This window comes from Hyaena hyaena, unplaced genomic scaffold (genome assembly GCF_003009895.1).
Source record: "Hyaena hyaena isolate Hyena2069 unplaced genomic scaffold, ASM300989v1 scaffold_119, whole genome shotgun sequence".
Classification (NCBI taxonomy): Eukaryota; Metazoa; Chordata; class Mammalia; order Carnivora; family Hyaenidae; genus Hyaena; species Hyaena hyaena.
Window position 1 is genome coordinate 973,479 of NW_024080750.1, and position 27,949 is coordinate 1,001,427.

General features: G+C 49.7%; 1 protein-coding gene across 1 annotated transcript in view; it reads right to left on the reverse strand.

Moving 5' to 3' along the window:
• Positions 1 to 4,954: 4,954 nt before the first annotated feature.
• Positions 4,955 to 27,949, reverse strand: part of VAPB (VAMP associated protein B and C) — a 54,140-nt gene continuing 31,145 nt past the window's right edge. The window contains exons 3-6 of the mRNA XM_039236870.1: positions 16,486 to 16,589; positions 13,138 to 13,218; positions 11,063 to 11,239; positions 4,955 to 6,521 (exon numbers count right to left, since the gene is read on the reverse strand). Of these exons, the coding sequence (XP_039092801.1) occupies positions 6,363 to 6,521; positions 11,063 to 11,239; positions 13,138 to 13,218; positions 16,486 to 16,589 (521 nt within the window). The 3' untranslated portion in view covers positions 4,955 to 6,362. The remainder of the gene's footprint in view (positions 6,522 to 11,062; positions 11,240 to 13,137; positions 13,219 to 16,485; positions 16,590 to 27,949) is intronic.

The window sequence follows — 27,949 nt, forward strand, 5'->3', positions numbered from 1 at the left end:
CAAAGGAAAGACGGGAATGCAGGCGTCCGGTTCATAAAAAGCACAGGACCTTTTTCGTGTCACGGGGCAAACCATCGAGGCGCTGAAAGAGACATGCATGCTAATCTATCGTCGTTTGAAATCACAAAAAGCGATGCACCCTTGTTAGCACGGATCCGTGCTGAAGCTGGGTTGGGATAGCTGCTATGTCTACACTAGCTGGCATGTCCGGAAGGGAAATCCAGAGTCAAAGGTAACCCGTGTGGCTGCGGCCACGGCGTCGCGTGGGCCTGAAATGAGAGGCCGGGGTGCCAGCCGGGCCTGCAGAGGCCGGGCCGGGCTCCCGCCGCTCATCAAGATGCAGTGAGTGTCAGTCGGTCCTGTGCCCGCGTCCATTAGCCAAATGATTAAATATACATCAACCCTGTGCTGTAATAAAGTAATTCTAATAGGGCATTGTCACAGGATCAATGTTTCCGGATTTAAAAATAAACATCGGCATTTATCTAGCAGCAGAAAACTATTATCCCAGAGCACTGTTTTATTCAACTGACATCTTTTAATCAAAGCAATCCATATTGCGGCAACATTCCAAGGTATCATAATTGCAAATATCTATGGCAAGTTAGGTAATAGCTGTATTTTGGCTGCTGGCTTTTTCCTCCTTCTCTACAGAGTTGATGCAGACATTCTGTAATGAATTAATTCCGTCAGGGAAAAACATCAGAAGTCTCACCTGCCGCCACGGGTCTCACGTCTAACTATTGCACACGGCCATTCGTGTCTAGGAGACAGGGGGTGCATTCCTGTCTCCTAGATGTCCCCAAATGCCACTGTAATGAAAGGGAGTCAAACAAAACCTTATTTTTCAGTGGCACCGATGTAGCTGAGCACCCCCAGGGAGGGGGTCTGAATCCCCCGACAGGAGATGGGGAGGCCTCGAGCACCCCAGTTTAACCCCTATGGAGGCTGAGCCCCATGGACTAGGGGTGCAGTGGACGGGACTCAGGCGCAGGGATGAGAGGGCTGCGAGTCTCCCTGGAGATGCCTGAGCCTGCCTCCCGGCTGCTGCCCCCGTCAGGGCCTGCTGCGACTCGCTCCCTTCCGTGACGTCCCAGGCAAGGGCAGCGCAGATTCAGGGAAAGGTCTGAGCCCCGCAGCTTGGCGATTTCTAACCCCCGGGGGGGCCACTGCCAGGAAAGCAATTTTAAAGAACTGCCCTTGCTTCACATTTCATGTACAAGTTACGTAAAGCCACCCCAGAAAAGCACCTCGCCGAGACAGACTAGCAATTTTCTCCCCACGGCCCCCAAGTCCCTTCCCCAGGAGCATCAGGCAGAGATCTCCAGGCAATGAGAAAATGGGAAAATGCACATTTCTTCACCATCTGAAGTGCGTTTTGTTTCAAAAGGAGAAAATAAAAAGCATCTCAGTGAGGGTCCAGGTTCTCTCGACTTCATTTGCGGAGCGAGCGCACAAGGTCTGAAGGCAAGCACATCAGGGGTGCGTGCACAGCCCGGGCAGTGGTGCAGGGAGAGCTCGCTCCCCAGGGCCGTCCCCACTACCGCTCCGAGGGGCACGCGGGCCTCGCCGCAGGCCTCTCAGAGCCCCCTACTCAGTGCCCAGTGAGAGGTTCCAGAAACTTGCTCAGTTTAACCTCCTGGAGGCTCCATTTCCTCGTGTGCAAATCAGAGGCCCCGTGGCCCCTGGGTGACAGCTGTTGTGAGGATCCAGCTCAGTGAGGGAATGTACTGGAAATGCTCCGCACAGGGGAGACGGAGCATCGGGACAGCAGCAACTTCCTGTAAGATAGCAACTTCCCTATCAAAGCGGCTCTGTCTGAGGAAGGGTAACAAAGGGGAGGGCGGGGGAGGGGGAAGCCAGCTACAAGTCCAATCAGGCCAGGGCACCCCCAAGGGACCCCACTTCACCTGCAGCACATGTGGTCTCTGGGCTGCTCTTCAAGTACCAGACAGTAACCGCAGGCCTCATGAGATCTGTGTGCAGGGACCGGGGACCCCGGTCCACTGTTCAGGGGACTGTCTAAATACAAGACTGTTCCTGCCGATCTTTGGAAGCATTCGCTTCCAGCCAACGGCAAACACGCCCAGGCTTGACTGAGACACGGTTCCCCAGAGCGCTCGCCTCTGACATCTCTTCTCTAGCCGGATGGACCCGACGGAAAGGGGCCGGAAAGGGGCCGGGGAGGTCCGGGACTGGCAAGCCGCCCTCAGCGAGCTGCCATCACCAGCAGGGGGCGCAGCGGCCTCTTCGCGGCTCCAGGGGGAGGGTTACCAAGGGCACCAGGTGACTGACGCCCAAGTCCCATCTCTCTCCTTATTTTTTCCTTTCAAACCAAGAATTTCACAAACCATAACCAGAAACTTGTAAATGGTCCAGATCTTTAGAGAAAGGGATTGAAAATGACAAATGCTGTTGTATTTTGGCATGGAGTCTGAGTTTGCAAATATAAAGATTTGTGAGTGCAAAAAATATAGGCACCATTTGAAGAATGTTAAGCTACTTACATATGGTACATATGCTACACACACACGCGCGCACGAACACACACACGAGTTTGTTTTCAAATTAATTTGAAAGGCTATTTAGCTCTGAGCCATCACTGCATTCAGTTATATCTGACTCAACACAGCCTGCAAGTCCACACTGATATCTTTCGATAGCAATTCTGTTCCTGGGATTTGTTTGAAAGCGTTTAGGTTTTCACGGATCACTGGAGGTTCCTCATTTTTCCCCCTTCTGTTATGTAGGTATAAGCCGTCTCTCTAGGCATAAACTGTCCACTGGTAAAAATCAATTTTGATTTTATCAGTATTTATTACTTCTGGTGCCAGCAATTTAGAAGACTAGAGAAGGGAACATGCAAACTAGGACAAGGAAAAAAATTTAAGCTGGGTCCTCACACCTACAAATAATACAGTCCGCTGTCTTTAACAGGTATTTTTGTATTGTGCGGAGAGATTAAATTATCAGTTTAAAAATTCAATCAATAACGATGTCCAGGAGTTTCTTACTGCTCACATTACTTCTGTGTGGGTGGCCCGGTGGCAGATCCCTACAAGGGCACGGCTCCCAGAGGGGCTGGAAAGCGGGGCCCGAGGGCGGGCAGGGGGGAGGCCCGACAGCGGCCCTCTCTGCCTTGCTCCAGGACTAGCACCCTGGGCAGCACCAGCTCTGCCCGCGCCACACTGGTCTGTTCTATGATCTCCTCTTGGGGCACGACCGATCACACGAGGGGACCACACGTCTACCTCTTGGCCTTTACTCTCGTTCTTTCTCTTCAGTCATTTCAGACGGACACTCCTAAGGTGCATCCTCCTCCAGGTTCGAGATCTCAACTGTCTGCGGCTCCTACAACGGTCCCGGACCCTTGGCGGTGCCTGCTCTACACACTCGCCCTTCCCGGTCACACCCTCCACCAGCTGCGTGGCTCACATGGCATCTGGTCTGCCCACCATCGCCCCCCGGCTCTCCCGGGGGAGCGCCCTTCTTCGACTCAAAAAGTCCCATACACTAACAGGCCCTCCCCAAACCTTCACCTCCAAAGAGAGAGAGATTTTATAGGATGATTAGTCAGAAAGAGGACAGACAACCCTGGGTCTCAAATTCCGATGTTTGGCTGTGAGCCTAACGCCCAGCTCTCCTGAGAAGCTGAACGCCGTCTCCTATATACACGTGAGACACTGAATCGCTTTGCAAGACCCCAAACAGAATGGACACACGAGGCCCTTTTTAGAATTCGGTCGCCCCAGTGCAGGCACGGGCAAGCTCCAGCCTCCCAGGCCAAATCCCAGCCGCTGTGTGTGTGAGTGAAGCTTGGGGGGAGCGTGCAGCCAGCCCTGTGAGAACACGTGTGCAGAGCCCCGCTCCAGAGGAGCCGGAGCAGCCGGAGACCCCCCTGAGCACCTCCTGCCACAGCCATTGGGCGACGCCAGCCACGAAGAGGGACTCGCTGCGGCTCCCATACCTGTACAGACTGCAGCCCACATACAGAAAACTAGTGGCAGAAGGCACTTCAGGCCGTTCCAGAAGCCCCTGGATCCACACTCAAGAGACAATACCGGACACTGACTGCCACCTGGGTGGCCCTCCGTGTCTGCGCGCTCTCACGCGGTCTGAGCGGCAAGAGTGTGGCCGAGAAGCAGGTCTGCTCCACGTTCACCGAGAGTGCTCGGGACGCGCAGTAACTGCTCACGAAGACAGAAGCTACTTCCTCAGCCCACGGACATCCAGCCACCAGTCCCCAGATCCCTGACCAGACTCCTGGAGCCAGAGCCAAGGACCTTCTGCCTCAGCCAGGCTCTGGAGCAACTCGAGTGAATGACTTCTAACAGCGTCCTTCCTTGCGGCGAATCTGTCTCTTCAAGGCCACCCGCCCCCTGGAGCCATGCCCAGCACAGCGTGCCTTCCCCCAATCTTCCCTGCCTGGCTCCTCGACCTAAAGGAGAGTTCTTTTCCTACCAAAGGGCAAAGCAACGGAAGGGCAAGGGTGATCAGCTGCTTAAGTTTGCTTTTTTATTTTTTTAATGTTTTTTTAATTTTTTAAATTTTTTTCGGAGAGAGAGAGTGTGTGTGAGTAGGGGAGGGTCAGAGAGAGAGGGAGACACAGAATCGGAAGTAGCTCCAGGCACCGAGCTGTCAGCACAGAGCCTGATGCAGGGCTTGAACCCATGAACGTGAGATCATGGCCTGAGCCAAAGTCAGATGCTTAACTGACTGAGCCACCCAGGTGCCCCACATTTTCAACAGTTTTATTTTTATACTCTCAGTGGAAGCCAACAACACACACAAACACACACACACACGCACACGCTGTATCTATTTAAATCATTAAACATGTATTTCTCGTTGATGGGGCTCATTTTAAAGCCAGCCTTCCAATAACAAAATAATAATGAGGATCACAAAAATAATAATTTCCCCCATAGCAAATGTAACAAAAAGACAAAAGAACTCTTAATTTTGGGGCTTTATTTTAATTTTTTTTCTTTTTAAGATGCTACATAGTCGAACAGAATTGGATTGGTCTTTTATGGCATAAAATTAATTTACAGTCAAAACTCCCAATCACTACTTGACGACTATCCGGAGAGCCTATCGCCCCTCTCCCCACCCCCGCCCGGCTGGCTCTGTGACCGCTTCCAACCCGCCGCCCCATCCCGGGAGGGCCACACAGGAAAGGTCAGGACCAGACTCAGGGCGCACGTGCTAAAGCAAGAGTGGCGGCTGGGGGACAACAAAGGGACAAGGAAGAAGGCCAGCGACCCTCCTGCATCGGGAGGGGAGACAGAGCTGACCATGGACACTCAGAACTGCCCTCTCGACGACGACTTCTGTTTATTCACACAGAGAAACACTCCCGGGCAGCCGCCCCCACACCGAGCCCCCCACCCCGCATCCGTGCGGGGCGCCCAGGGCCACCAAGGGGAGAGGGGAGCCCGCGGCCCTCGAGTGGCGCTGCCAGCTGTGCCCACCAGCATCAGGGAGCACAGGTGATTCTTGGGCCACAGCATTAATTATAATCTCGTGGCAACAAGGAAACATGAGATGAAATACATTAAATAAGTTAAATATGCATTAAACATCTCTGAATAACAATTCAATCTCACTACATGAACCAACAGTGGTTTGGCTTGGTCCCTTTAAGAGAACAAAGCATTGACTTTAATTTCCAAAGTGTTGGGTCACTCAGTCACCATGGGCCTCCCACTCCTGACGGGCAGATCTGATGCCGCCACAGCACAATTCTTTTGGCTTCTGACACTGTTCATCAGTCCCAAGGAACTGACGGCCAGGGCAGAAGGTGGGGAAGCAGCCTGGGGAGCGGGTGGGCGGGTGGGGAGTTGCTCTGTGGTGGGGGACAGCCCTCCACACCCCACCCCCTGCGCTGGGCTCCAGCTCTCCCGGGTGAAGGGTTGATCTGAGGAGGGGGACAGCCCTCCCCACCCGCCCCCTGGGCTCCAGCTCCCCCAGGGCCAGCACCAACCGGCAGGAAGAGTGTCTTGTTCTAAGAGAGGTAATCAATCCAGCCACATGTACCAAGGCTACAAATGCTTCAAATGACACTTACAACATGCCATTATGGTTTAATCACGGTTTCCCTTGTCATTAATAAAGATCATTATTTTCCCCCCAATCATTTACTATGCATTTTTAACTTTCTAAAAGATTGTTACGTTATAATTTGTGTGTGTGTGTGTGTGCGTGCACGCGTGTGCACGTGCAGGGAGGGGGTAATTTAAAGGCAAGACCTGTGAGATGTCATCATACATTAACTTCGTTTGACACATGGTTATGATAAATTCAAACCCCATGGAACAGCGGGCCCATCGATGCAGCGTGCCTCCCTCCGCCTGCCGCGCCTACAAGGCGATCTTCCCTATGATCACACCGACGATGAAGAACAAAACCACGAGAGCGAGGAGCCGGGTGCTGAGGCCCTCCTCCTTCCCGGCCGAGGCTGACCCAGGAGCGGGGCTGTGGCTCTGCGCCGCCTTCCTCATCCGAAGTCCATCTTCCTCCTATGGGAGTAAACGCACATTTCAAAGACAACCCAAGGCCCCAGCAGCAGAAGTCAACTGTACAGTTCAGCAGAGCAGGGGGGCTCTTAAGCACAGACCTGGAGCACATGCTGTGGTCCAGCCTCCTCATTTGTCAAAGAGAGAGACCAAATCCCACAGAGAAGGCGGCGCTGGCTTGAGGCCACTGAGAAATGCCAGCAGCCGGCCCCTCTTTTCTTCCTCCCGCCTACACGAGGCTGCCAGGCACCTCTTTACACCACACGTCTAAGCAGGGCCTCGGTTCCCCCATGACTTACAGAAAAAAAGTTTCTGAGAGGGTCCGCAGGCCCTCTGCACCCTGGGGCCACCCACGTCTCTGAGCCCTTCTTCTACATCTGACTCCAACCCTCTCTGTCCTTCCTTCCTCTAATGAGCAGCTTTCCACAATCAAGCCATCAATTTTAGAACGATAGGCATTTTCCAAAGCCCAAATCTAAAAATCACAAGAAACTACAGAGGTGGGGGGGCCCAGAAGGACATTTCAAATGCAGAGTTCTGTAGTTGATGAGTCACACGGAGAACAATGGGATCTGGAGAGAAACAATGGAATCTGGAATAGTATTAAGATGTGACAGGGTGATAAATGTATCTCAAATATTTTCTACTTCAAGTATGGAATTCCTGCCAAAGAAGCAACATCCTTTTGTGTGTGTGTGTGTGTGTGTGTGTGTGTGTGTGTGTGTGTGTGTACACACATATATATACACATACCGCCACCCCCCCCATGTAGATTATGCACGGAACAGAAACTTTTAATTCCTTCACTGCTCCCAAGGCCCAGCGCACACTCCTCAACAGGGCCTGGGTCTCTGTACGTGGCCCCGGGGCATCCCAGCGAGCTGGCCCCTGCCCACCCCAGGCCCGTGGAGCTGACTCTGCAGGGCGCCGTGGCCGTGGCCATCTTTGTGGGACCACGCATCACTCAGGTCTTTGGGACCCACGTGTGTGTCTCCCCAGCCAGCCCGGTCGGCGGGGAGCCCTGCCGCCACAGGGACAGCTCATGTCACACCCGCACTGCCGGGCACAGCGCTGGCCCTCGGAAGACACGCTGGCCAAGTGAAAGAATGAAACAACACAAAACAAGAAATCAGTGCTTGGGAGGGATAAAGAATCTTCTAACGTCAAGACTGGTCTGATAATATTGTGAAGATATTCTGCTCGTGGGGCATGGCCAATACGCTGCACAGTGATGAATGGCCGGTGTTATTCGATTAACTTCAAAAAAAAAAAAAATGGGCACAGCAAAATACAGCATTTATTTCACTGGGTTTATAGAGAAGCTATTTCTACCTATTTATCACTTTAAACGGCACAGGACTCTGTTTCTGAAGAGAAATACACTCAAGGAAAAAGCTTTAGGCAGATCTTAGATTTTCGGTCAAAAAGAAAAGTGTCAGCTTCATAATTTACTCTGTACTAAAAGTTACTGAATGAGGCAAACCAAGATTACTGCAAAGAAAGAAGATGATGCCATTTTCCAGACTTTATCAGAATAAAAGAAGGAAAAGTCAACTGAACTGGATGGAGTACGTGGATCTGGTGCTATGGTAGGTGGCCAGAGTCTAGGACACGTGTGGGCGGCACAATCAAGGAGAAGAAAACAGCCCGGCCTCACACCTGAGCGGCAACACAAGTTGCTATGATCAGATGTTCGGCAACCTCGTCGAGGCCCTGTTCTGAAACAGACACACTTCTGAAGCTGGAAGGGGCCTCAGACATGTCCTGTGAGCGGGGACCCTGGAGATGCCACCACCACCACAGACTCAGAGCTGGTCAAGTGTGAACCGTCACTTCCACAACACGTGAGGCCTCCAGGGCCAAACGAGGCACGCCCCCCACCCCCACCCCACACTCTGCGCCAGCACCGACCCCTCCGTCAGCATCCATGAACTCGAGACTCGGGGGTCCCCTGCACGCTCCACCTGCTGCTGTGACCCCTTCCTGCTCCGACCTCCTCACCACGTTCGTAGTGAGCGGAGACCCTACTGCCCAGACCCGCCTAGAATCCCCAGAGTCCAGAATGATGCCTATGTTAAAACAGAACACGTTTACCCTCCTAAAAAGAGACTCTCATCCAGTGCTGACGGAGTAGGGTTTGCAAACGTGAAGTCAAGATGCTCACTGCAGTTTAGTCTTTAATCTCAGAATTTATCTTCAATTGACACTAGTGGGAGGACGAGGCGCTGTGCTTCTCTGTAAGCAGGCTGAGGCAGGAGAACGGGAGAGACGGCAGCTCGGGGGCACAGCCCGGCTTCGAATCTCAGTAGCAGTGTGACCTCAGGTGTCACTTAACCTCTCTGTTCCTCAGTTTCTTTATCTGGAAAGTGGGGATGATGATAATCCCTACTTCCAATAAATTATAACATATAAAGTACAAGGGAACAAGAATTTACATAGCTGAGAAACTTCTGCTCAAAGGACGCTGGTTAATTAGGGGGCAAGGGGACTGTTCAGAACTCTTTTGAGAACCTGATGAAAAGCCACAGAAATTTCTCCCTGAGGAAAGAATGTGCAAATACAAAACAACTCTACAGAATTCAGGGATTCATCAACTTTGCCACCCAAAATCACAGGGGAAAGCCCCCGTTTTCTGCAGACTGTCAGAGAATAAAATGCCACTGGAGCGCCTGGCTGGCTCAGTCAGTAGAGCGTGCGACTCGCGACTCTTGATCTTGGGGTTGTTGAATTTAAGCCCCATGCTGGGTGTGGAGATTACTTTAAAAACACATAGAATCTTGGCCCCCAAAACAGACACTCAGATCAATGAAACAGAACAGAGAATCCAGAAATGGACGCACAAATGTATGGCCAACTAATCTTTGACAAAGCAGGAAAGAATATCCAAACAAGTGGTGCCAGGAAAACTGGAAAGCGACATACAGGGGAATAAACCTGGACCACCTTCTTACACCACACACAAAAGTAAACTCAAAATGAGTGGAAGACCTAAACGTGAGACAGGAAGCCATCAAAATCCTCGAGGAGAAAGCAGGCAAAAACCTCTTTCACTTCGGCCACAGGAACTTCTTACTGAACACTTCTCTGGAGGCAAGGGAAACAAAAGCAAAAATGAACTATTGGGACCTCATCAAAATAAAACAAAACAAGATAAAATAAAATAATAAAATAAAATAAAATAAAATAAAATAAAATAAAATAAAATAAAATAAAATAAAATAAAATAAAAAAATAAAATAAATAAAATAAAATAAAATAATAAAAGGAAACAATCAGAAAAACTAAAAGGCAACCAACAAAATGGGAGAAGATACCTGCAAACAACATATCAGTTAAAGGATTAGTATCCAAAATCTATAAAGAACTTACCAAACTCAACACTCAAAAAACAAACAGTCCAGTGAAGAAATGGGCAAAAGACATGAACAGACACTTCTCCAAAGAAGACATCCAGATGGCCAACCAACACATGAAAAAATGCTCAACATCACTCATCATCAGGGAAATACAAATCAAAACCACAATGAGATACCATCTCACACCTGTCAGAATGGCCAACGTTAACAACTCAGCCAACAGATGTTGGCAAGGATGCGGAGAAAAGAGGATCTCCTTTGCACTGCTGGTGGGAACGCAAACTGGTGCAGCCACTCTGGAAAAAAGTTTGGAAGCTCCTCAAAAAATTAAAAATAGAACTACCCTATGACCCAGCGACTGCACTACTAGGTATTTATCCAAAGGATACAGGAGTGCTGTTTTGAAAGGACACACATTACAGCAGCAGTACCAGCAATAGCCAAAGTATGGAAAGAGTCCATCAACGGACGAACGGATAAAGAAGATGTGGTGTATATATACAATGGAGTAGGGGTACCTGGGTGGCTCAGTCGGTTAAGCGTCCGACTTCAGCTCAGGTCATGATCCCACGGTTTGTGTGTTCGAGCCCTGCGTCGGGCTCTGTTGACAGCTAGCTCAGAGCCTGCTTCAGATTCTGTATCTCCCTCTCTCTGACCCTCCCCTACTCATGCTGTCTCTCTCCCTCTCTCTCTCCCTCTCTCTCTCCCTCCCTCTCTCTCTCTCTCTCAGAAATAAATTAAAAAAATATATATATATATATATACACAATGGAGTATTTATTACTCGGCAATCAAAAAGAATGAAATCTTTTTGCCATCTGCAACTATGTGGATGAAACTGGAGAGTATTAGGCTAAATGAAATTTGTCAGAGAAAGACAAATATCCTATGACTTCACTCATCTGAGGACTTTAAGATACAAAACAGATGAACATAAGGGAAGGGAAGCAAAAATAATATAAAAACAGGGAGGGGAACAAAACACAAGAGACTTACATATGGAGAACAAACAGGATTACTAGAGGGGTTGGGGTAGGAGGAGGGGCTACATGGGTGAGGGGCATTAAGGAATCTACTCCTGAAATCACGGTTGCACTATATGCTAACTAACTTGGATGTAAATGAAAATAAATAAACAAACAAACATACAAATTTTAGAAAATAGGAAAAAAAAGAAAAAGCCCTTACCTTGAATTGCTTGTTCTCCTCCCGTAGCCTCTGAACTTCACCTTGCAGCCTCTTACATTCTTCCATGACCTTCTTAACTTCAGTGTCATCCAAAGAGGAACTCAGAGCTTTAGACACCGTTGGTGTTTCTGTCTTTGTTGCGGTTGTGGGTATAATTTTATTTATTTCTACATCATGCTGTTCAGAAATAAATGAAAGCCCAAGTGTCACCAACTATGTAATAAAGGACTTTTTTATGCAAAGTAAAGTAGTTCTCAGCAAACACCACACGTGGTCGTGTTTCATCCACACTGTAAAATGTCACATTTATTTTAAAAATGGATCACTTTATCTAGTATCTTAATAATCTAAAGCAACTGGGCCCCAGAAATTATGGATAAGGGCAAATAATGAAGTTCGGCTGAGACTAATACTTCAAAGAAAGAGAAAAAGGGCTGCGCACACTGCACTAGCAAGTTCCGGCCAGGCAAAAATCAGCATAGCGTAATCATGCAAGCTCAGGAGTTATTAGCCACAAATTACTGTCACCAGGAAGCCCTGAACATGCCCAGGATGGGCTGGGATGGCGGAGGAGGGAGGCCAGGGAGAACATGACACAGAGGGCGATTTATGCCATGAACTCGGGCCCTCGAAGCTGGGCTGAAGGTGAAACGAGTTCAGCGTCTGTGGTATTTCAATCCTCGGAAGCTCTGCACCCCCCTCCCCCATCCTGCCCAAGATGGTCATGATGGCCTCTGGAGAGTGCCTGGGGAGGGGTCGAGACCGGGGAGGGGGACACGGAGCTGTCCAGGTGTGCTGGGGGAACAGAACAGGCGGGGACCACCGCCCTGGGGACTCTGTGCAGCACTCGGAACACGACTAGCTGTCCCCCATCGCGCGCTCCGTCTTCCAGGGGAGAGGAGGGGCTCCTGCCAGGGCGCCCCCAACGCCGTCCGCCAAGCTGGCTCGGCAGAGCCAGCAGCCCAACAGCGCTGCCCCGGCTCCCCAAACCGACCTCACGGGGATGTGCAACGGGAAGAGAAAAAAGCAACAACACAACAGGCCGCTACCCATCCAGGAAACAGGACGAGAGCGGTCGGTGGCTGAGCAGGAAGAAGACACGAAGCAGTGGTGACCCCGCAACAGCAGTCCTGGACTTCGCTATGGACGATGTTAACAGAACGTGAGCGTTTCCACTTCCCAGCTCCAGCTATTAACAGCCAGGGTGGCGGAATACGCTGCGGGGGTTGTAAACAGTGCTTTTAATACAGTTTAAGCTTTTCTGACAGGGTTGCAGGAAGGTCCAAGTCAGCACTTCAGATACAGTCTTCTCTCTCCAACCGGTCACAGGAAAGGGCCACGACGGGACTACCCCCGGCTTCCCAGAGGAAAACGTGCCAACAGCTTGGGGGGAGCCGGTCCTCTCACAGGGGTGACTCCCAGTGGAGGCGAAGATTCCGCCGCCCCCATGCATGATGGGCAATGTCTGGAGACACCTGTGGTGTCACACGGGGGGGGCGACTACTCGTATGCAGTGAGCAGAAGCCAGGGGTGCAGCCAGACAGCGTACGAGGCCCAGGATGGGCCCGTCCCCGACACTGATAGCGCTGAGGTTGAGAAACCCTGACGTACAAGCAAGTTTCAGCCGAAGAGGCGGGAGGGGGAGGGGAGGGAGGGAGGGAAAGGGAGACCTGAGACAGCGGGCGGGCGGTGGGACAGAGCCCGGGGGCTCGCTGCCTGTCAGGCAAGCACCATGATAAACAGCAAATTATTCCCAGTTTGAGACTTACCCACTGTTTTACAGCAACCTCTAACTTTGCCAAGTCAGAGAAGCTCTTTGGGACGTACGACATCTCAGCAGCCCGCAGGCTGCACTTCTCAAGAAAAAAACTGGCTTCAATGAGGTGCCTCCTGTGAGCCTCGCAAAGGCTGATCTCGTGGAGGCCCGCTTACTTGTTGACTTCAGCTTATTTTTTTCATCACACATCAGAGGAAGGAAAATAATTTGCCAACTTAAATCTTGGTTTTGTAGGAGATGGTATGCAGATAAGCATCAGCCGCAACATTCAATTACTGTGAAGTATAAACATACTTACTGGTTTCTCATTTTCTGCTGGCAATTCAAACACACATCTAAGTTTTGAATCCATAAGGTCTTCCGGTTTTGCCTCCTTCCACTAAAACAATTTAAATTTAATAATCAGGATATTATAAAGCTGCTGGAGGAATAATTTTCTTCGTATAACTGACAATTTCAGAAAAATACTCTTAATGAGAAAGCCCTGATGTATATCAAATAGAGAACTTACGTCTGCAGAGATTTCTGTATTTTTAACAACGAGACTAAATGCACGAGCCTTCCTGCACACTTGTGTCTTACACTTCCCGAACCCAGGCTCGCCGCCCACCGGCGCTGCTCCTGCTGCTGCCTAGGGGAGGCACGTGGGACGGAGACAACTGACCACCACCAAAGGAAGAGGGGTTTTCTAAATTATGTCTGAAGACCTCAGGTAACTCGGGTTCTCCTCAGGAAAATAAAATCTGCTTTGAGGGACATACCCTTCTTAGAGAGAGGAAGCGCACACTACCTGCGCGTGATTTTAGAAGCACACTGCCAACTACCAACAGGCCACAACTAGCAAGCGGCTGTCTGGGTGGACCCCACGCCCTCCAGCCTGTGGGCAGGAACACCTTCCTGGCTAAATCCACGCCCCAGGATGATGTGCTCCTGGCTCGGTCCTCCTCCCCCGGCAGTGGAGGCCGGGAATCCCAGGGCATGCCGAGAAGTGCGGGCCAGCAGAGCCAGGAAGCTTACACTCGCCCACCATCGCCAGGGACCCGCGGGAGGCAGCCACGGCAACGATGGTGCCGGAGCCGAGATCGCGGCGAGCATCACAACTGCCAAACACGTGGCAGGTCAGGCAGTGGGGCGGCAGCCATTCGAATGATACTGAAGAGTATTTAATTACACAGAATAATAAGTGAAGGAGCTACAAAACAATATCTTAAGTCTGTTCCTCTGTACACACACACACACACACACACACACACACACGCGCGCGCGCGTACGTGTGCGTATGTCAAAAGAGCATCAAGCAAGGATCATCCCTGGACACCACAAGTACCAGGTGAGACTGCAGGTGCGCAGGATGTTCCCATGGGCTCCGAGGACCCACAAGTATCGCAGATCACCTATGACACAAGGGGTAACTGTGCTTGGACGCTGGGACGCCGGAAGCCACGTCACCATCTCAACCAAGTAACCCGACTCCACATCACCACCAGGGGACAAGCCAGGGTCCGGGCCTTCTGGTAGGGGGCATTCAGGGCATTACTTACACGACATTCTTGCCAAAACACATTTAACTTGAATCTGATCGTGAGGAAATGACTGGACAAATCCAGAATGCGGGACACACAAGTTAACTGGCCTGGACTCTAAAAAATTCAAAGTCACGAAAACGGAAAAGGTTGAGCGTACTGGGTGTTCTTACCCCAGGCCAGTGTGGAGTGACAGGGACAGGCTGCACAGGGGCCTTTCGGCTAGACAGAGTGACTGAACCAATGCCGACTCTCAGCTACGAGGACAGCCCTGTGGCTACGCAGGAGATGTCCCTGCCCTGAAGCGCGCGGGGCTCAAGAGCCATGGGACGTCCGCGTCTTCCAGCCAAGCAGTTAAGCAAAAAAGAAAGTTTACAGCAGAAATGAAGCAAATGTGGCAAAGTGTTAAATGGTGATTCCAGGTAAAGGTTATATGAGTAGTCGCTGTATAAACTGTCTACTTTCTGTACATCAAAACACAAAATAGTTCAAAGAACTAGCACAAGACTCTCAGTAACAGTGGTTAGGTCCAGCATAGACAAATTACAGGCTACTTTCAGTTTTATTTTTGCTTGTGTATTTCCAAAATTTCCTACAATGTACCTTTCCTATACAAACTTTTAACTATTATAAAATTCTCCTACAAGGGAGTGAAACCTGGGCCTGGACTATAACAGCTCTCAGACCCGGCAACTCTGGACCCTGGGCCGGGTGTCCATCACGCACAGCACACTGGACCCCAGGGCAGCGTGTCAACTAGGTTTTTATCCCCATTTTACCGGTGACCAAACCCTAGGGAGAGTTAATGAAAACTGCCCGTGGCCACCACGTTAGTAAGAGCAGAACCCGGCCCCACACCACAGACGCCCAGGGCCGCGTTCCCATCTGTAAGCCGTGCAGCAAAAGCCAAGCAGCACACACTCCGGGACACCCCAGCTCTCCACCTGCCACACATCCTTGCTCACACACAGTAACATAAAGGGACACATCACGCTCTGGGAAACAGGAGAGAAAGCAGTGAATGCCTCAACAATCATTCTTATGAAAAGGGAACATCGCCTATTATCACCGATCTCTCTCAAACCTCAAAATATCTGCCTTCCCCTTTATTTCCTGCCCCAAACGTGAACATCGACCAAGACAGCCGGCGGTGTTTTCCCAAGACTGACAGAGAAGGCTGAGTGGGGACACTGGGACGTGACGGGAAGCTGTGCCTCAAAAGCCCTCAGCAAAGAATTTTGGAAGAGAAAGACCACGGGACCACGTGAGCCACCACGGCCTCACATCTGCGGGCACGCCTCGCTGACTGGACTCCTGGCCTGGGCTGGCGAGCTGGACAGTGATGGACATGATGAGAGGGCCTGGCCTTCCTTCCCCGTCTGTGGGGACCGGCCGGGCCTAGCGGGGGCCGTGGCCCAGGACGTTATCCGTGGCCGGTGAGATGCCTGCTGATTAACTCAGATGTGTAAGGAGCCTACTTATAATCTTTTTCCAGAAAAACCAATACTACAATATCACTTATTTATTTTATAAAAAACAAAATTATCTTATTTGGAACAAAATTAGAGACATGTATTGAACATGTCTTGTTAAACATGTATGGAAGCAGGGAAAATAAAATGAGGGAAACTAGGGAGGAGGGGGGCGGGGGGTGGGGGTGGGGGACCCAGGCATACCAGAACCAAGCAAAAACTAAACCCTGAAGCCCTGAAGGACATTTAGCATCCGCTCTCTCACATCCCCTCTGGGTTCCGGGGGGAGGATGGGGAAGCCACAGTAAGGGACATCCCGTTCAGTGAGAAGGACCTTTTTCTTTGGGGGATGGAAGGGGAGACACGTAAAGGGGAGGGAATCCTCAAACATTTGAGATACCATCCATCAGAGCAAGGAACCGCTGAAGCAAACGGATATAAAAGTCAGAACAGTGTTCTGGAGAGTTACATAAAAGCTTAAAATCAAAGTCTGAGAAAAACCATAAAGGTAGTCAAAGTACAAACCTCCTTGGAAACACCACTCCCCTTTAAAAACAGTTTTGACACATTGTGAAATGCATGCACCCCAAATTCTGTACCTATTCATTTTTTTAATTACTAAAAAAAAAGTAAGAAGCATTCAGTACTTACTACTGCTTCCATATCAGAAGTGTCAGTTGGAGCAAACATAGACTGAACCATAAACTTGTGTTTACTTTTCTCATTGGGATCATAATCGAAAGGCTGTAACATCACTGAGAAAGAAAATATTTCATTAGGAGGGTCAGAGCTTGGTTATCAGCAGCCATTTGTTACGTTAAAACTTGTACTCTGGTTGTAAAGCAGTTTACCAGGCTTCTCCCCAAGCCTCCTGCCGCCCCAGGGGAAGTTAGCAGGGCAAGATGACCAGCATCTTCTCCGCTTTTCGGGTCTCACACCTGAGATCCAGAAAGGTGGGGGGACTTGCCCAACATCAAACAGCAGGTAGTGGCAGAGCTGGGACTCGGGCTTAGGATTCAGGTGTCCTGATTCCTAGTCCACTGATCTTTCACTACCATGCGCCCGACACCATGTCTGCCACGGCCCTTACCCAACAGGTAAACCAGGTGGAAATAGCATTTGCCAGTTCTGCTCAAAACAACACATCCAAATGATCTCTTCAGGAAGTAAAACAGAGTAATCCAAGACATTTAAGTGACTGTTTTGTTTTAGCTTTTCTCTGCCTCTTTCCCGTAGAAGGCATTCAAGGTGGTGCTTCAAATACCATTTTGCCAACACAATGTTAGGAAACGTTCACAACCTGTACACTCACAGCGAGGGAAAAACACCACTCGGTACACCTCAGCTTTTCTCCCCAAACCTAGAGGAATCTCACAGAAAGACTCCCTTGGGTAAGTCACACCCACTGCACTGAGGAGACACCTTCCTTTTCCCACTGGCCTCCTTAGTTAGAACCCACCCTCGTTAAATGACGGCTGCTTTATTTTTTTAATATTTATTTTCAAGAGAGAGACAGAGTGAGGGAGGGACAGAGAGAGGGAGACCCAGAACCCAAGACAGGCTCTGTCAGCACAGAGCCCGACGCACGGCTCGACCCCACGAGCCATGATATGACCTGAGATGAAGTCAGATGCTTAACCACCTGAGCCACCCGGGCACCCAAATCGCAGCCCCTTTGAGATACTGCAGCATCTGTTGTAAGGCTCTGGCTAAACCACACATCTGGTTAAGTTCCCTGACACGCAACTTTCTCACATGCAGGAAAAGGCCGCCTGCAGCCCAGACCACGATCAGGGCCAACATGGACTTGGCGTCTCCCACGTGCAGGGAACCGGGCTCTGAACCTCGGGTAACCTCCGAGGGGCAGGTACTGTCATAGGAGTTACTTTAAGGCCCGTTTTTGGGTGAGAAGAGCGAGGCACAGAAAGGTGAACTGACGTGCCAGAGCACGAAGGAGCGGACACTCAGACGCAGGCGTCCTCCGCGAGGGACCGGGTCCTGGCCCACTAGCAGCGCAGGCCGTGTCCCTCTCGGCCAGCACCTCTGCAGGGGGCTCGCCAGTGTCGTCCTGCCTTTGAGCCCCACTCTAACACCCCACAACCAAACGCCCCCTGTAGCCGACAGGAGCATGGGTCCTGAACCCTAGTTTACACATGAAGAATCTGAGACAAAACCAAGGGAAGCGACTTTCTCAAGGTCACGATGTCAGGATGCAGCACCACTTCAACAAGGAGCCAAGTGCAAGCCAGCAGCACCCCTTCTGCCACACCTGTTGCTCTAGTGAGACAGCTTCACATTCTGCACCCGGAGCGCCACCACTACCTCCTTAAAGCAACACGACGGGGAGGAGAAACGCCAACAGCTCCGCCATCCGTGCGGGGGCGGGCAGAGCGCCCTCCCTCTTGGGGACCGGGAAACGCCGCTGCAATCTAACGACACAACACACTCAAATGCTTCCATATATGCGGGCTCGGAGCGACAGGAGGCATTACTGGGAGACTTCTTCAGGACAAAAATCAATAACGTGCAAGCCTTGTTAAAATTCAGGGCTTATACACACATGACATCAAGTCTAGATCCAATAAAGACGTTCTGAGTACCAAGCCAGCATGACACCAGCGGGGAGGACACAAGGCCACTCTACCTGGAGGCATAAAGGCACGGTTCCCTCCGAAAGAGCAGTCCTTGCTGGTGGGTCTGGGCCTGGAACACACTAACCCCCGGCACCGCTTAGCCGGCAAGAGCTCTCCTGCGGACAGACCTGGGGTGTCAGCCACACAGGGGCTTGACATTTAACCTACAGGACAGACGACCAGACTAGCAATGTCAACAGCACAGACTCTTCTTCTCAAAGTTCAATCCCCATCACGCTTTTTCCACCCCTAAGACTGCAACAAGGAAAACCCACGTGATAAACTGAGGAGCCAATGTCTTCACACGGACTGTCATCTTTCTTGCGCAGGGACTGTCAACCTTGGCTGATGCTGGTCACCGTCTTCAAACTACTGTCAGATGTTCATTTTTGAAAATTAACGTGAGGGCTTGGGAAGTTCCGGTCTCACCTCACGTGACAAAGGCATGCTGTGGCAGTGTCAGCACGGGAGAGAAGTGAACTCTGTCCTAGACCACACTCAGATGGCCCGAGCACGGCGCGCCTCACCCTTGAGATGGTACTTCTCAGCTGCGAACGTCCCCCGTCCTCCGCCACCATGGAGACCAATGAGGCTGAACCAGAGTGATCTGTAAAGAGTCCCCAGTGCTCAGGAGACGACAGCCATCAGAAGACACTGCCAATTCTCAGAGAAGCTGGCTCAGCCTACAGCGGGTCCCACGTAGACAAGTGATGGGTCCCGAGAAGCCAGGCAGTCCCCTCCACACAAGCAGCCTCAGAGAGACCTGCTGCTCCCTTTCCACCTTCTCTCCAGTCCTGGAGACAAGCAAGGAGGAAGAGCCAAGAGAGCCACTGGATTGCAGGCACACGCCAGGGCAGACCTGACCTTCCCAACCCTCCCCTGCCCCCACAGCGCCAGTGCCTGCTCAAGGTCCCAGGAAGGGCAGGGAGATGGCCACACCGGTGCCTCCTCTGCACTAGGCCCCTCAGAAGGCACGCTTTCGTCACTCCTCCCACGCGGCCCCTGCAACAGCCTGCCTAACAAGCCGTGCTGCCCCCCAGATGGGCTGAGAAAGGCCCTCGTCTCACTCAGACCCCGCGGCCGGCATGGAGCCGGAGCTCCAACACTGGCTTTGCTTCCAGAGTCAGATTCCACCCCCCGCTGCTCAAAGCATTATCCACAGACCCATGGCCCCCCAGCCCCCATGGAGTGATCCAGAAAGTCAACAGTGTGGTCATGGCAACACCAAGACATTTGTCCCTCTGCCGGTGCTGAGATCCGCAAGGCCGGCCAGGGTGGAAGCAGAGCACAAGTACCCTGCATCAGGTATCCTGCACCCCAGCAGGCTTTTTCTTTTCTTTTCTTTTTAATGTTTTGTTTATTTCTGAGAAAGAGAGAGAGACAGCGTGAGCAGAGGAGGGTCAGAAAGGGAGACACAGAATCTGAAACAGGCTCCAGGCTCTGAGCTGACCGTCAGCACAGAGCCCGACACAGGGCTCGAAACCACAACCATGGGATCATGACCTGAGCCGAAGTCAAATGCTTAACCAACTGAGCCACTCAGGCACCCTGAAAGCAGCCTTTAAAAAAGCCTGTCGGGGGGCGCCTAGGTGGCTCAGTTGGTTGAGCGTCTGACTTCGGCTCAGGTCATGATCTCACAGTTCATGGGTTCGAGCCCTGCATCGGGCTCTGTGCTGACCACCAGCCCAGAGCCTGGAGCCTGTTTCAGATTCTGTGTCTCCCTCTCTGACCCTCCCCTGGCTCACGCTGTCTCTCAGAAATAAACAAAACATTAAAAAAAATTAAAAAATAAAGGCTGCTTTCACTTAGTAATAACCTGGAGGAAGCCATAAAAATTAATAATTTTACTAAACTTCGACCCCTGACAATACATCCGAACACTCCGCACGATGAAATATGAGTGCGCACAGCACCCGGCTGTCCCAGGAGAGTGGCTGTACAACCGTATGGCTCGTGAGCAGGGCTAGAACTTCCTCCGGGAACACCACTTACTTGAAAGAACAAAGGACAGAAAAACCATGGCCATGAAGACCCAGGTGGACGGCAGGTACTGTCTCGAAAATGATCACTTCAAGGAAAACATATAATAGTTGCCAATGAGAAAATCAAGCTTTGTACCAAAAAGAAGACTCTTGGAAGACCTGCATCTGCCATCAAAAGTTCAGTTTTTCCAATACTTGACTTTTCTGATGAGATTAACCATTTTTTGATGCTGTGTCATGAAATATGTCAGCATCTGGAAGACGTGCATTCAGCTAACAAACGGGATTCAAAAATCCATTCCAAGTGCAAGAAGAGACCCACGCATTTTAGTGAAATAAAGTTCACTGACATGGCTTCAGGCTCCTCGCTGTACTAAATGTTAAGAAAAGTGCCACCTGCCAAGCTTTGGTGTAGTATTAAAGTACGATGTCCACAATTTCCTGGAAAGGCCACTGAAAACACTCGTCCCTTTCTGAACCACAGATGCGTGGCGGAGCGGTTTCCCTTCACCTACACTCACGACATCAACACACTGTAACAGGCGAAATGCTACAGCACATGGGACAGTCCCGCCTATCCGCTACTGAGCCAGACACGAAGGGGGTTGGCAAAACACGTCAAATAATGCAAGGCTTCTCACTAAATTTTCAAAGTTATTTTTCATTAAAAATGTCACTGTTGGCATATAAGTGACTTACTCATGTGCTTGAATGAATTACCAGTCTCTAAAATCCTCACTTTAATGGGTAATATGATAAATACTGATACAACCCACAAATGAAAAAGCTCTCTGGGCCTCCAGTTTCTCCAGGAAGAGAAGAGTCTTGGGACCAAAAAACTGAGAGCTATTACTCCAGACGAGCTGCCTCACACGCCCGTCCAGCAGGAGAAGGGTCTGGCAAAATCATTCAGGTCAAGGCGCTGGTAGCTTCGTGTAGTGCCTCTTGGGAGAAAGTGCAGTTTAAAGGAGAAAAGCAACTGGGGTTCCTGGCTGGCTCAGTGGGTGGAGTGTGGGAGTCCTAACCCCCAGGTTGTGAGTTCAAGCCCCACGTTGGGTGTAGAGATTACTTAAAAATAAATAAACAAAAGAGAAAGCCACTTCCCAGAAACCGAGCTGTGAGCTCCAGCGCACCCCAGGCCTTGGGTAGAGACAGGAGTGCGCTCACACACGCGTGTACATGCACACCTGCTACAGGAATGGGGCCAGGGCCCCCTGTGCTCCACTAGCCAAACCTCCTTGTGGCTGCCAGCTCCATCCCTGCAGGAGGGCGCGGAGGTCCCCTGCCACCCACGGGCATCACCGGCGTCACCGGCACAGCTTCAGGCCCAGAGAACATCCTACCCCCCAAGCCACCGCCTTGTCGTGTGGTCTGAAAGAACCGCTAAAAAGGTATCACTTACATTTAGACCACAGAATTCAACACGAATGTAAAAACACAAAGAAGTGGGTACAGGCCGTAATCAAATCACGCTAACAGAGCCTGGAGACAGCCGCAGGCCGAGAGGCAGGGACGTGGGGCCCAGAGACAAACACGCCCAGCGCACCCGGGAGGGCGGTGAGCTGAGAGCGGGAACCCCGGCCTGCTGGCGGGCCTCCGGGCAGCTCAGGCGACAAGGTGGCGCCCGGCCCCTCTCCTGCCCGCCACCTACCAGCGTCGGTCTCCTGTGGGTTCGGGACCAGCAGCCGGGCAGAGCGAGGACAGCAAGCGTCCACACAGACCCTGAGAACCTTCATAAACCCTCGCCGTGCCTGGAACCCACCCCCTGCTCACCACTGCCCCCAACTCAGGTCAGAGAGTTTGTATTTCTCAGCTCCTCTCCTCTCCTGCCCAGTCCGGTTTGCTGTACCCTATTAACTGGAACTTTATGAGAACATGACAGAATAAATGTTGTTAATCGTTTGTTCTTTCAGCCCCATACATGCAAATTGTGACAGAAATTATGTACTTTTTTCTGTGACAGGCTATAAAAGAGCTTCCCATTAACTTAATTTATTTCACTTGAATATCAGAGACACTGATGATAAAACCCTCTTAAACGAACCATCTCTCCTACTTTTAAAATGTATCCGCTATTACTACATTAAAAAGAAGCCGGTTACCAGGAGACCGCTCGCCAACATTAACACTTAGGAAACCACGCCTGCCGCGTCGGGGTCCTGTTAGGAAAGGATCTTTGGGGGTCATAAAACAGAGGGCCGGCAAGGTCAGACTTTCTTCAAAAGAGAAGAAATGCAGAATATATGCCACGCCCCACGCCCCCCTCAGAGAGGGGATGAGCTGTCTGGACGCAGCACACAAGCTCCAACGAGAAGCCAGGCAGTCACACCTCGCGTCCGTCTGCACCACGGTGCGAACAGGGCAAACCAGTGGGTCTCACAAGCACCACGGCACATGCGTTATTATTATGTTTTAATCTCAGAATCTTTTACTTTTTATCTATTTATTACTTTAGAGAGAGAGTATGCAAGCAGGGAAGAGGGGCAGAGAGAGAGAGAGAGAAAACGAGAGAAGGGAGGGAGGGAGAGAATCCCAAGTAGGCTCCACACTCAGTGACCTGAAACCAGGAGTCAGCAGCGCAACCAACTAAGCCACCCGGGCGCCCCAATGTCATAATCTTACCTTCAAGAGGTCTCTCTCCTCATTTTACGTGACCCAATCTCAGCTCAGGCCTCCAGTGACATCTAGATTTCTCTCCTAGGAGATCTTCTCCCTTCCTCCCAGTTTCTCTCCCAATCAAGTCATCCTGCACAGCTGCCATAAACCCCCATAAATTTAATCTCCCCTGACACACCCTACTGATTCACCGTCACCATGTTCCTCAGACCAAAACCCTCCTACCGAACAATCCTATTTCCCGAGTAAAAGAAAATCAGTTCAACTCCGCCCAGTCTCCTCCTATTTCCTGGTCTGACCCCACAACCCGGGCACACGTTGTGTTGGCCACGCGCCCATACCCAGGGTGTTCTGTCTCGACCAAAGCCTCTTCTGATCATGTCGGCCGTACCTGGCATGTCTCTCTTGGTCTTCCTGCCCCCCTCACATCTCAATATACCAACTTTCCAGGGCTGAACCCACTAATCTGACTTGGTAATGAGAGGGTCTCAAGGCTCAGCATACATCAGAATCACCTGGATGCAGCTCATGTTAAAACACGGGTGGCAAGGCCCCACCTCCAGAGCTTCTGATCCAACAGCTATGGGGCGGGGCCCTGAACGCGTGTGTCTACAGGATCCTGATCCTCCCGCCCAGCCCAGGGACCACACCTGGAGAATGCATGCTCTGTACGTCGCCTCACACTGTGGCTCCCACCAGAAAGCTGTCTCACACCCTCCTTACTTGGGAGCCTTATTCTGCCAGTGGACACTGTTGACGTGAAGATACCGACACTCCCTCTCACGTGTCCACCCTTCCGCCCAGTTAGACTGAGAGCAGGACTTCGTGTTCTGGTATCACACTTTCTGGGTGCTAATTTCTCACTGCTTCACAGGTGTGTACCTTCTTCCCTTCCAACATTCAAAGCACTCCTGACTTGTGCTCCCTCCAGAAACCTCCTCGGGGCAGCACAAAGAGAGAAAGCCATTTATAACCCTCAACCATCTGGCTGCCCTTCTTTCCTACCTCCAGAGCCATTCACCCTCGTACCCGTGGGTTAGGACGGTGGTTTCCAATCTTCCCATCCCCCCGTCTCCCTCTCTCCCTCCCTTCCTATCGCCTGTGCACACGGCTAGTCTACAGCAAACTGCACGTGTGGCACAGTAATGTGGTCACTGCTCCACTCTGTTAAGCTAATCAGAAACAAGTCAGAGCTCACAATCAGCTTAAGAGACCAGTATTTCCACAATGAGGTGAAACAATTCTAGCCTAAAGCAAAGCAACTCAGCATTTTAGACTCCGTACCCTTATCATGAGAAAATGTATTACTTCTGTTAGGATTCTCAAAGTGTTGAAAACATAACTGCTTTCCTGGACTCTGCCTATCCAGGGAGCTACTGATGGAACTAGGAGTCCAGCACACAAATAATTTTTAACTATTTATAAATAAGTTAATATTGAATTGTCTCTGTGTTCTCTATAAGATTTTCCAATTCAGTATAGAACGTCTTAGATAACAAACTCCCATTGTCTGGTTAATTTATTTGTGCAGAGACGAGTACAAACGTACCTCGGTGCCACTGGAAGATGAGATGTGCCAGATGCAGGCACTGGCCAAAACACAGGGCTCATTCACTCTTTTTTACAAATTATCATCTTTTAAGATACACATCTTTTTAAAAATTCCAACATACTTTCCTATCTCCTATAATACTTTATAATGGAATGCAATATAGCCTTTTCCTGATTACTCCGAGGATTGTGGACACCCACTACACACAACTTCAGACCACCATGGCCCCCAGGATGGATCAACTGGAATTCGGAGAACAGTTTGCCCTGAAGCTGATGTGACTCCAGAGCCCTGCTGTGGTTCCTAAATCCTCTCTCCTACTCGTTCTCTGTGCTATTCCTGTCCAGCCCTTCACCGTGGCCACCTCCCAGAGCCCTTTTACTTCATCCCGGCCTGTGATGGGCTGAACACCAGGACAAGGCTAACGGGGGGTCTAATGTAAGGGTACACAGGAAGGTCAAGATAAGGAGCTCAGGTGTGTAAATACCCAAGAAACTATAATCAGTGAAAAGAACATCACTTTTGGCTGCTCATTAATTTCTGCTCCTTGGGGACTCTGCAGAAAGCTGAAGTTGCCTTCCACTGAGTGCGGTGGACTCTGTCCCAGACAGGTCCTCCTGATCACACTCTTTGAAAATGTAAAGAATAAATAAATCGTGTCATGCTCACAAAAAATGAAACACAGGATTCTTCTTAAGAAACTTCAATATTACACTAAACTTTTTAAAATATCTTAAAAAGCATAATTAAGCTGAATTTTTATTAATTTCCTTTTGTATAACACCAGAATCTCTCATCTGGTGAAAAAGATTAAAGACATCTTTTAAGTATGAATGTGAGTTGCTCTTATCAGAGAGTAATAAACTTGACTCATGAAAACCATTTATAAAAGAATTCGCTTATCAGAGACTTCCAAAGCAAATGATCAAACGAAGAAGAATGTTGCTGTTAAGATGCCCAAACCTCCCAAATTTAGCTCCTACTATCAGCACTTGACAAATGAACAGCTGACTTCTCTCTCTAAGGGCAGTGCACTTATATGCTGGTGCTAATCACCTAAAAGCCGCAGCCCAAGGCTGACTGGTCCAGGGCAAGCAGGCAGCTCCGTTAAACTGAGTCAGCAAAATCTTAAAAGGATTAATTCTCAATTGCAATACTACCCAATTACATTAATTGACCACTGTTTCCATCCAAGAAGAGTTGCTGATGTTCATTCTCTGTCCTCGGGATTTTACTGGAAGAACTTCATGCTTTAAAATGTGATTGAAATAAGTGCTGAAAAGAGCTATATGTCAGGAGTGAATACTGCTCCTTAATTCTTTGAATTTTAATTTAAAGTACAGATTCTGACACTAGTAGATTTCTGTTTGTCTTTAATCCATTTTCAGTTCCCAGGGTACACTTATTAAAGTGTATCTATACCTAAATACTGGTATTTTTAATGACTCTTTCTAATGCCCCCCCCCCCACACAGAGATTTTGCATTTCTAATTTGCTTGGTACAAAGGCAACCCAATGTGCATAATTGAACTGCAAATGGAAGCATGCTCGCTACTTTAGTGAAATTAGAATTCAGTGGAGGTTATAAAAATATTAAACTTAATATCATATTACAGGAAGCATAAGTATTTTTGATGGGCCCATAATTTTACCACTTCACCTGCTGTATCCGCTGGCAAACATGGTTTGGAATATTAATGGAAAACTCCCTCATTATTAAACTGCAGTATTAAAAAAAAAAATTCACAACCACTAACAGCTTACCACAAAGACATTTTCAGAAATTATCTACCTTAAAAATATTTTCCCACCAGACAGTTCAGAAAATAGATTTAATTTTGTAAAGCTAGAACAAATGGGGAGACCCCCCACCGCTTCAAACAATTCATTAATTCAAAAAGTTCTATTTTCCTTGCATTTAAAATCTCAGAGGGGAAAAAATCCAATCTCCTCTTCTCCAATCTCCATTTAAGTGTAGCTATTTTGCTGAGGTCCAGATTTGAATAATTCAAAGCCATCTCTAGTAGATGGTGTGTATCAAGGAGCAAGGGCCAAAACCATGGCATTCTGGGCCAATTAACGCAAAAAGAAAGCTCTCTGCGCCCCTCACCCGCCACCCCGCCTCGTCCAGCAGGCACAGACTCCAGAACGGGCCTCGGGAAGGAAGGGCGGAGACAGGCATCCACAGAGGACAAAGAAAAGGACTCCCACCCCGGACCCGGTGACCAGACCACGAATCACTCCTTTGGGAAATCCACACATTTTCATCTACTGACACAAAAAATGTAGGTTATGCCGGTTTCCAAGCATTACCTTACCATCTAAGTTAATAAAACAGAATTGTTAGTTTTTAAGGACTCAATAAGTATTTGCCATCTTGTGAAGCAAATAACAGGACAGGTCAGAGTGTGGCCTCTGACGCACGAAGTCAGCTCCCTTGAATACCCGGCGTCCCTGAAAGCTGAGAAAAGTGTCACAGGGTGTGTCAGAAAGACACCTGACAGCTACGAAGTCCCACCCCCTCCCCCGAAACAACCCTGATTTGTGTGCCCTCAAAACCCCAGGCCCCCTGGCCAGTGACCTGGGTGGACCTCCTCCTCCTCTTCCCTTTCTTTCCTTCCCTTCCCGCCCCACTCTCTCCAAGAATGATTTATAACCTTCCCTAAGAGCACATCTCGAGAGTTTTCAGAAATGGGAGAGAAATCATGTACTAGGCTTGTCCTTTGCAGGCGTGCTGGGACAATCTAAGTGGTAGATCAGGCAGCACTGGTAGTAATATTGTAAGCTGATTTGATGACCACCTTTTTATAGATTGTATTTGAAAATTCACTAGAGGCTTTTCACCAGAAGACAAATGCACATCATAGAAAGAAAAACGATAAGTATCTCTCCTTAAAATTAGAAAAACTCCATTAATTAACCAAAAATGTATGGAATTTATTTATTCCTAAAATAGCAATTCAAATAGGTACAATCCATCCTCAACAAAAACTAGCCAGGTTTTGTCAAAGCTAGTGGGAAAATAATGCCATCTCCCTCTTGTACCACGCACTCAGTCAACACAGCACTGGGAGACACTGGGAGACAGATAGGACTCCTTCCGTTTTACAAATAAGAAAATTACAACCTAGAAACATTAATGGATCAGCCAAAGATTGGCCAACAGGTTAAAGGGCACCACTAAGCTTGCTGCTCTGGTTCCCAGATCTCAAATTCAGTGATGTCTGAGGCAGGTGGGCAGCGCCGAGCCTAGCCAGGTACACACCTGGGGAGAGGGAAGGCTGGCTTCTGGACTCTGCACTGCCTGTCTGCAGGTACCCTTCTGGTCCTGA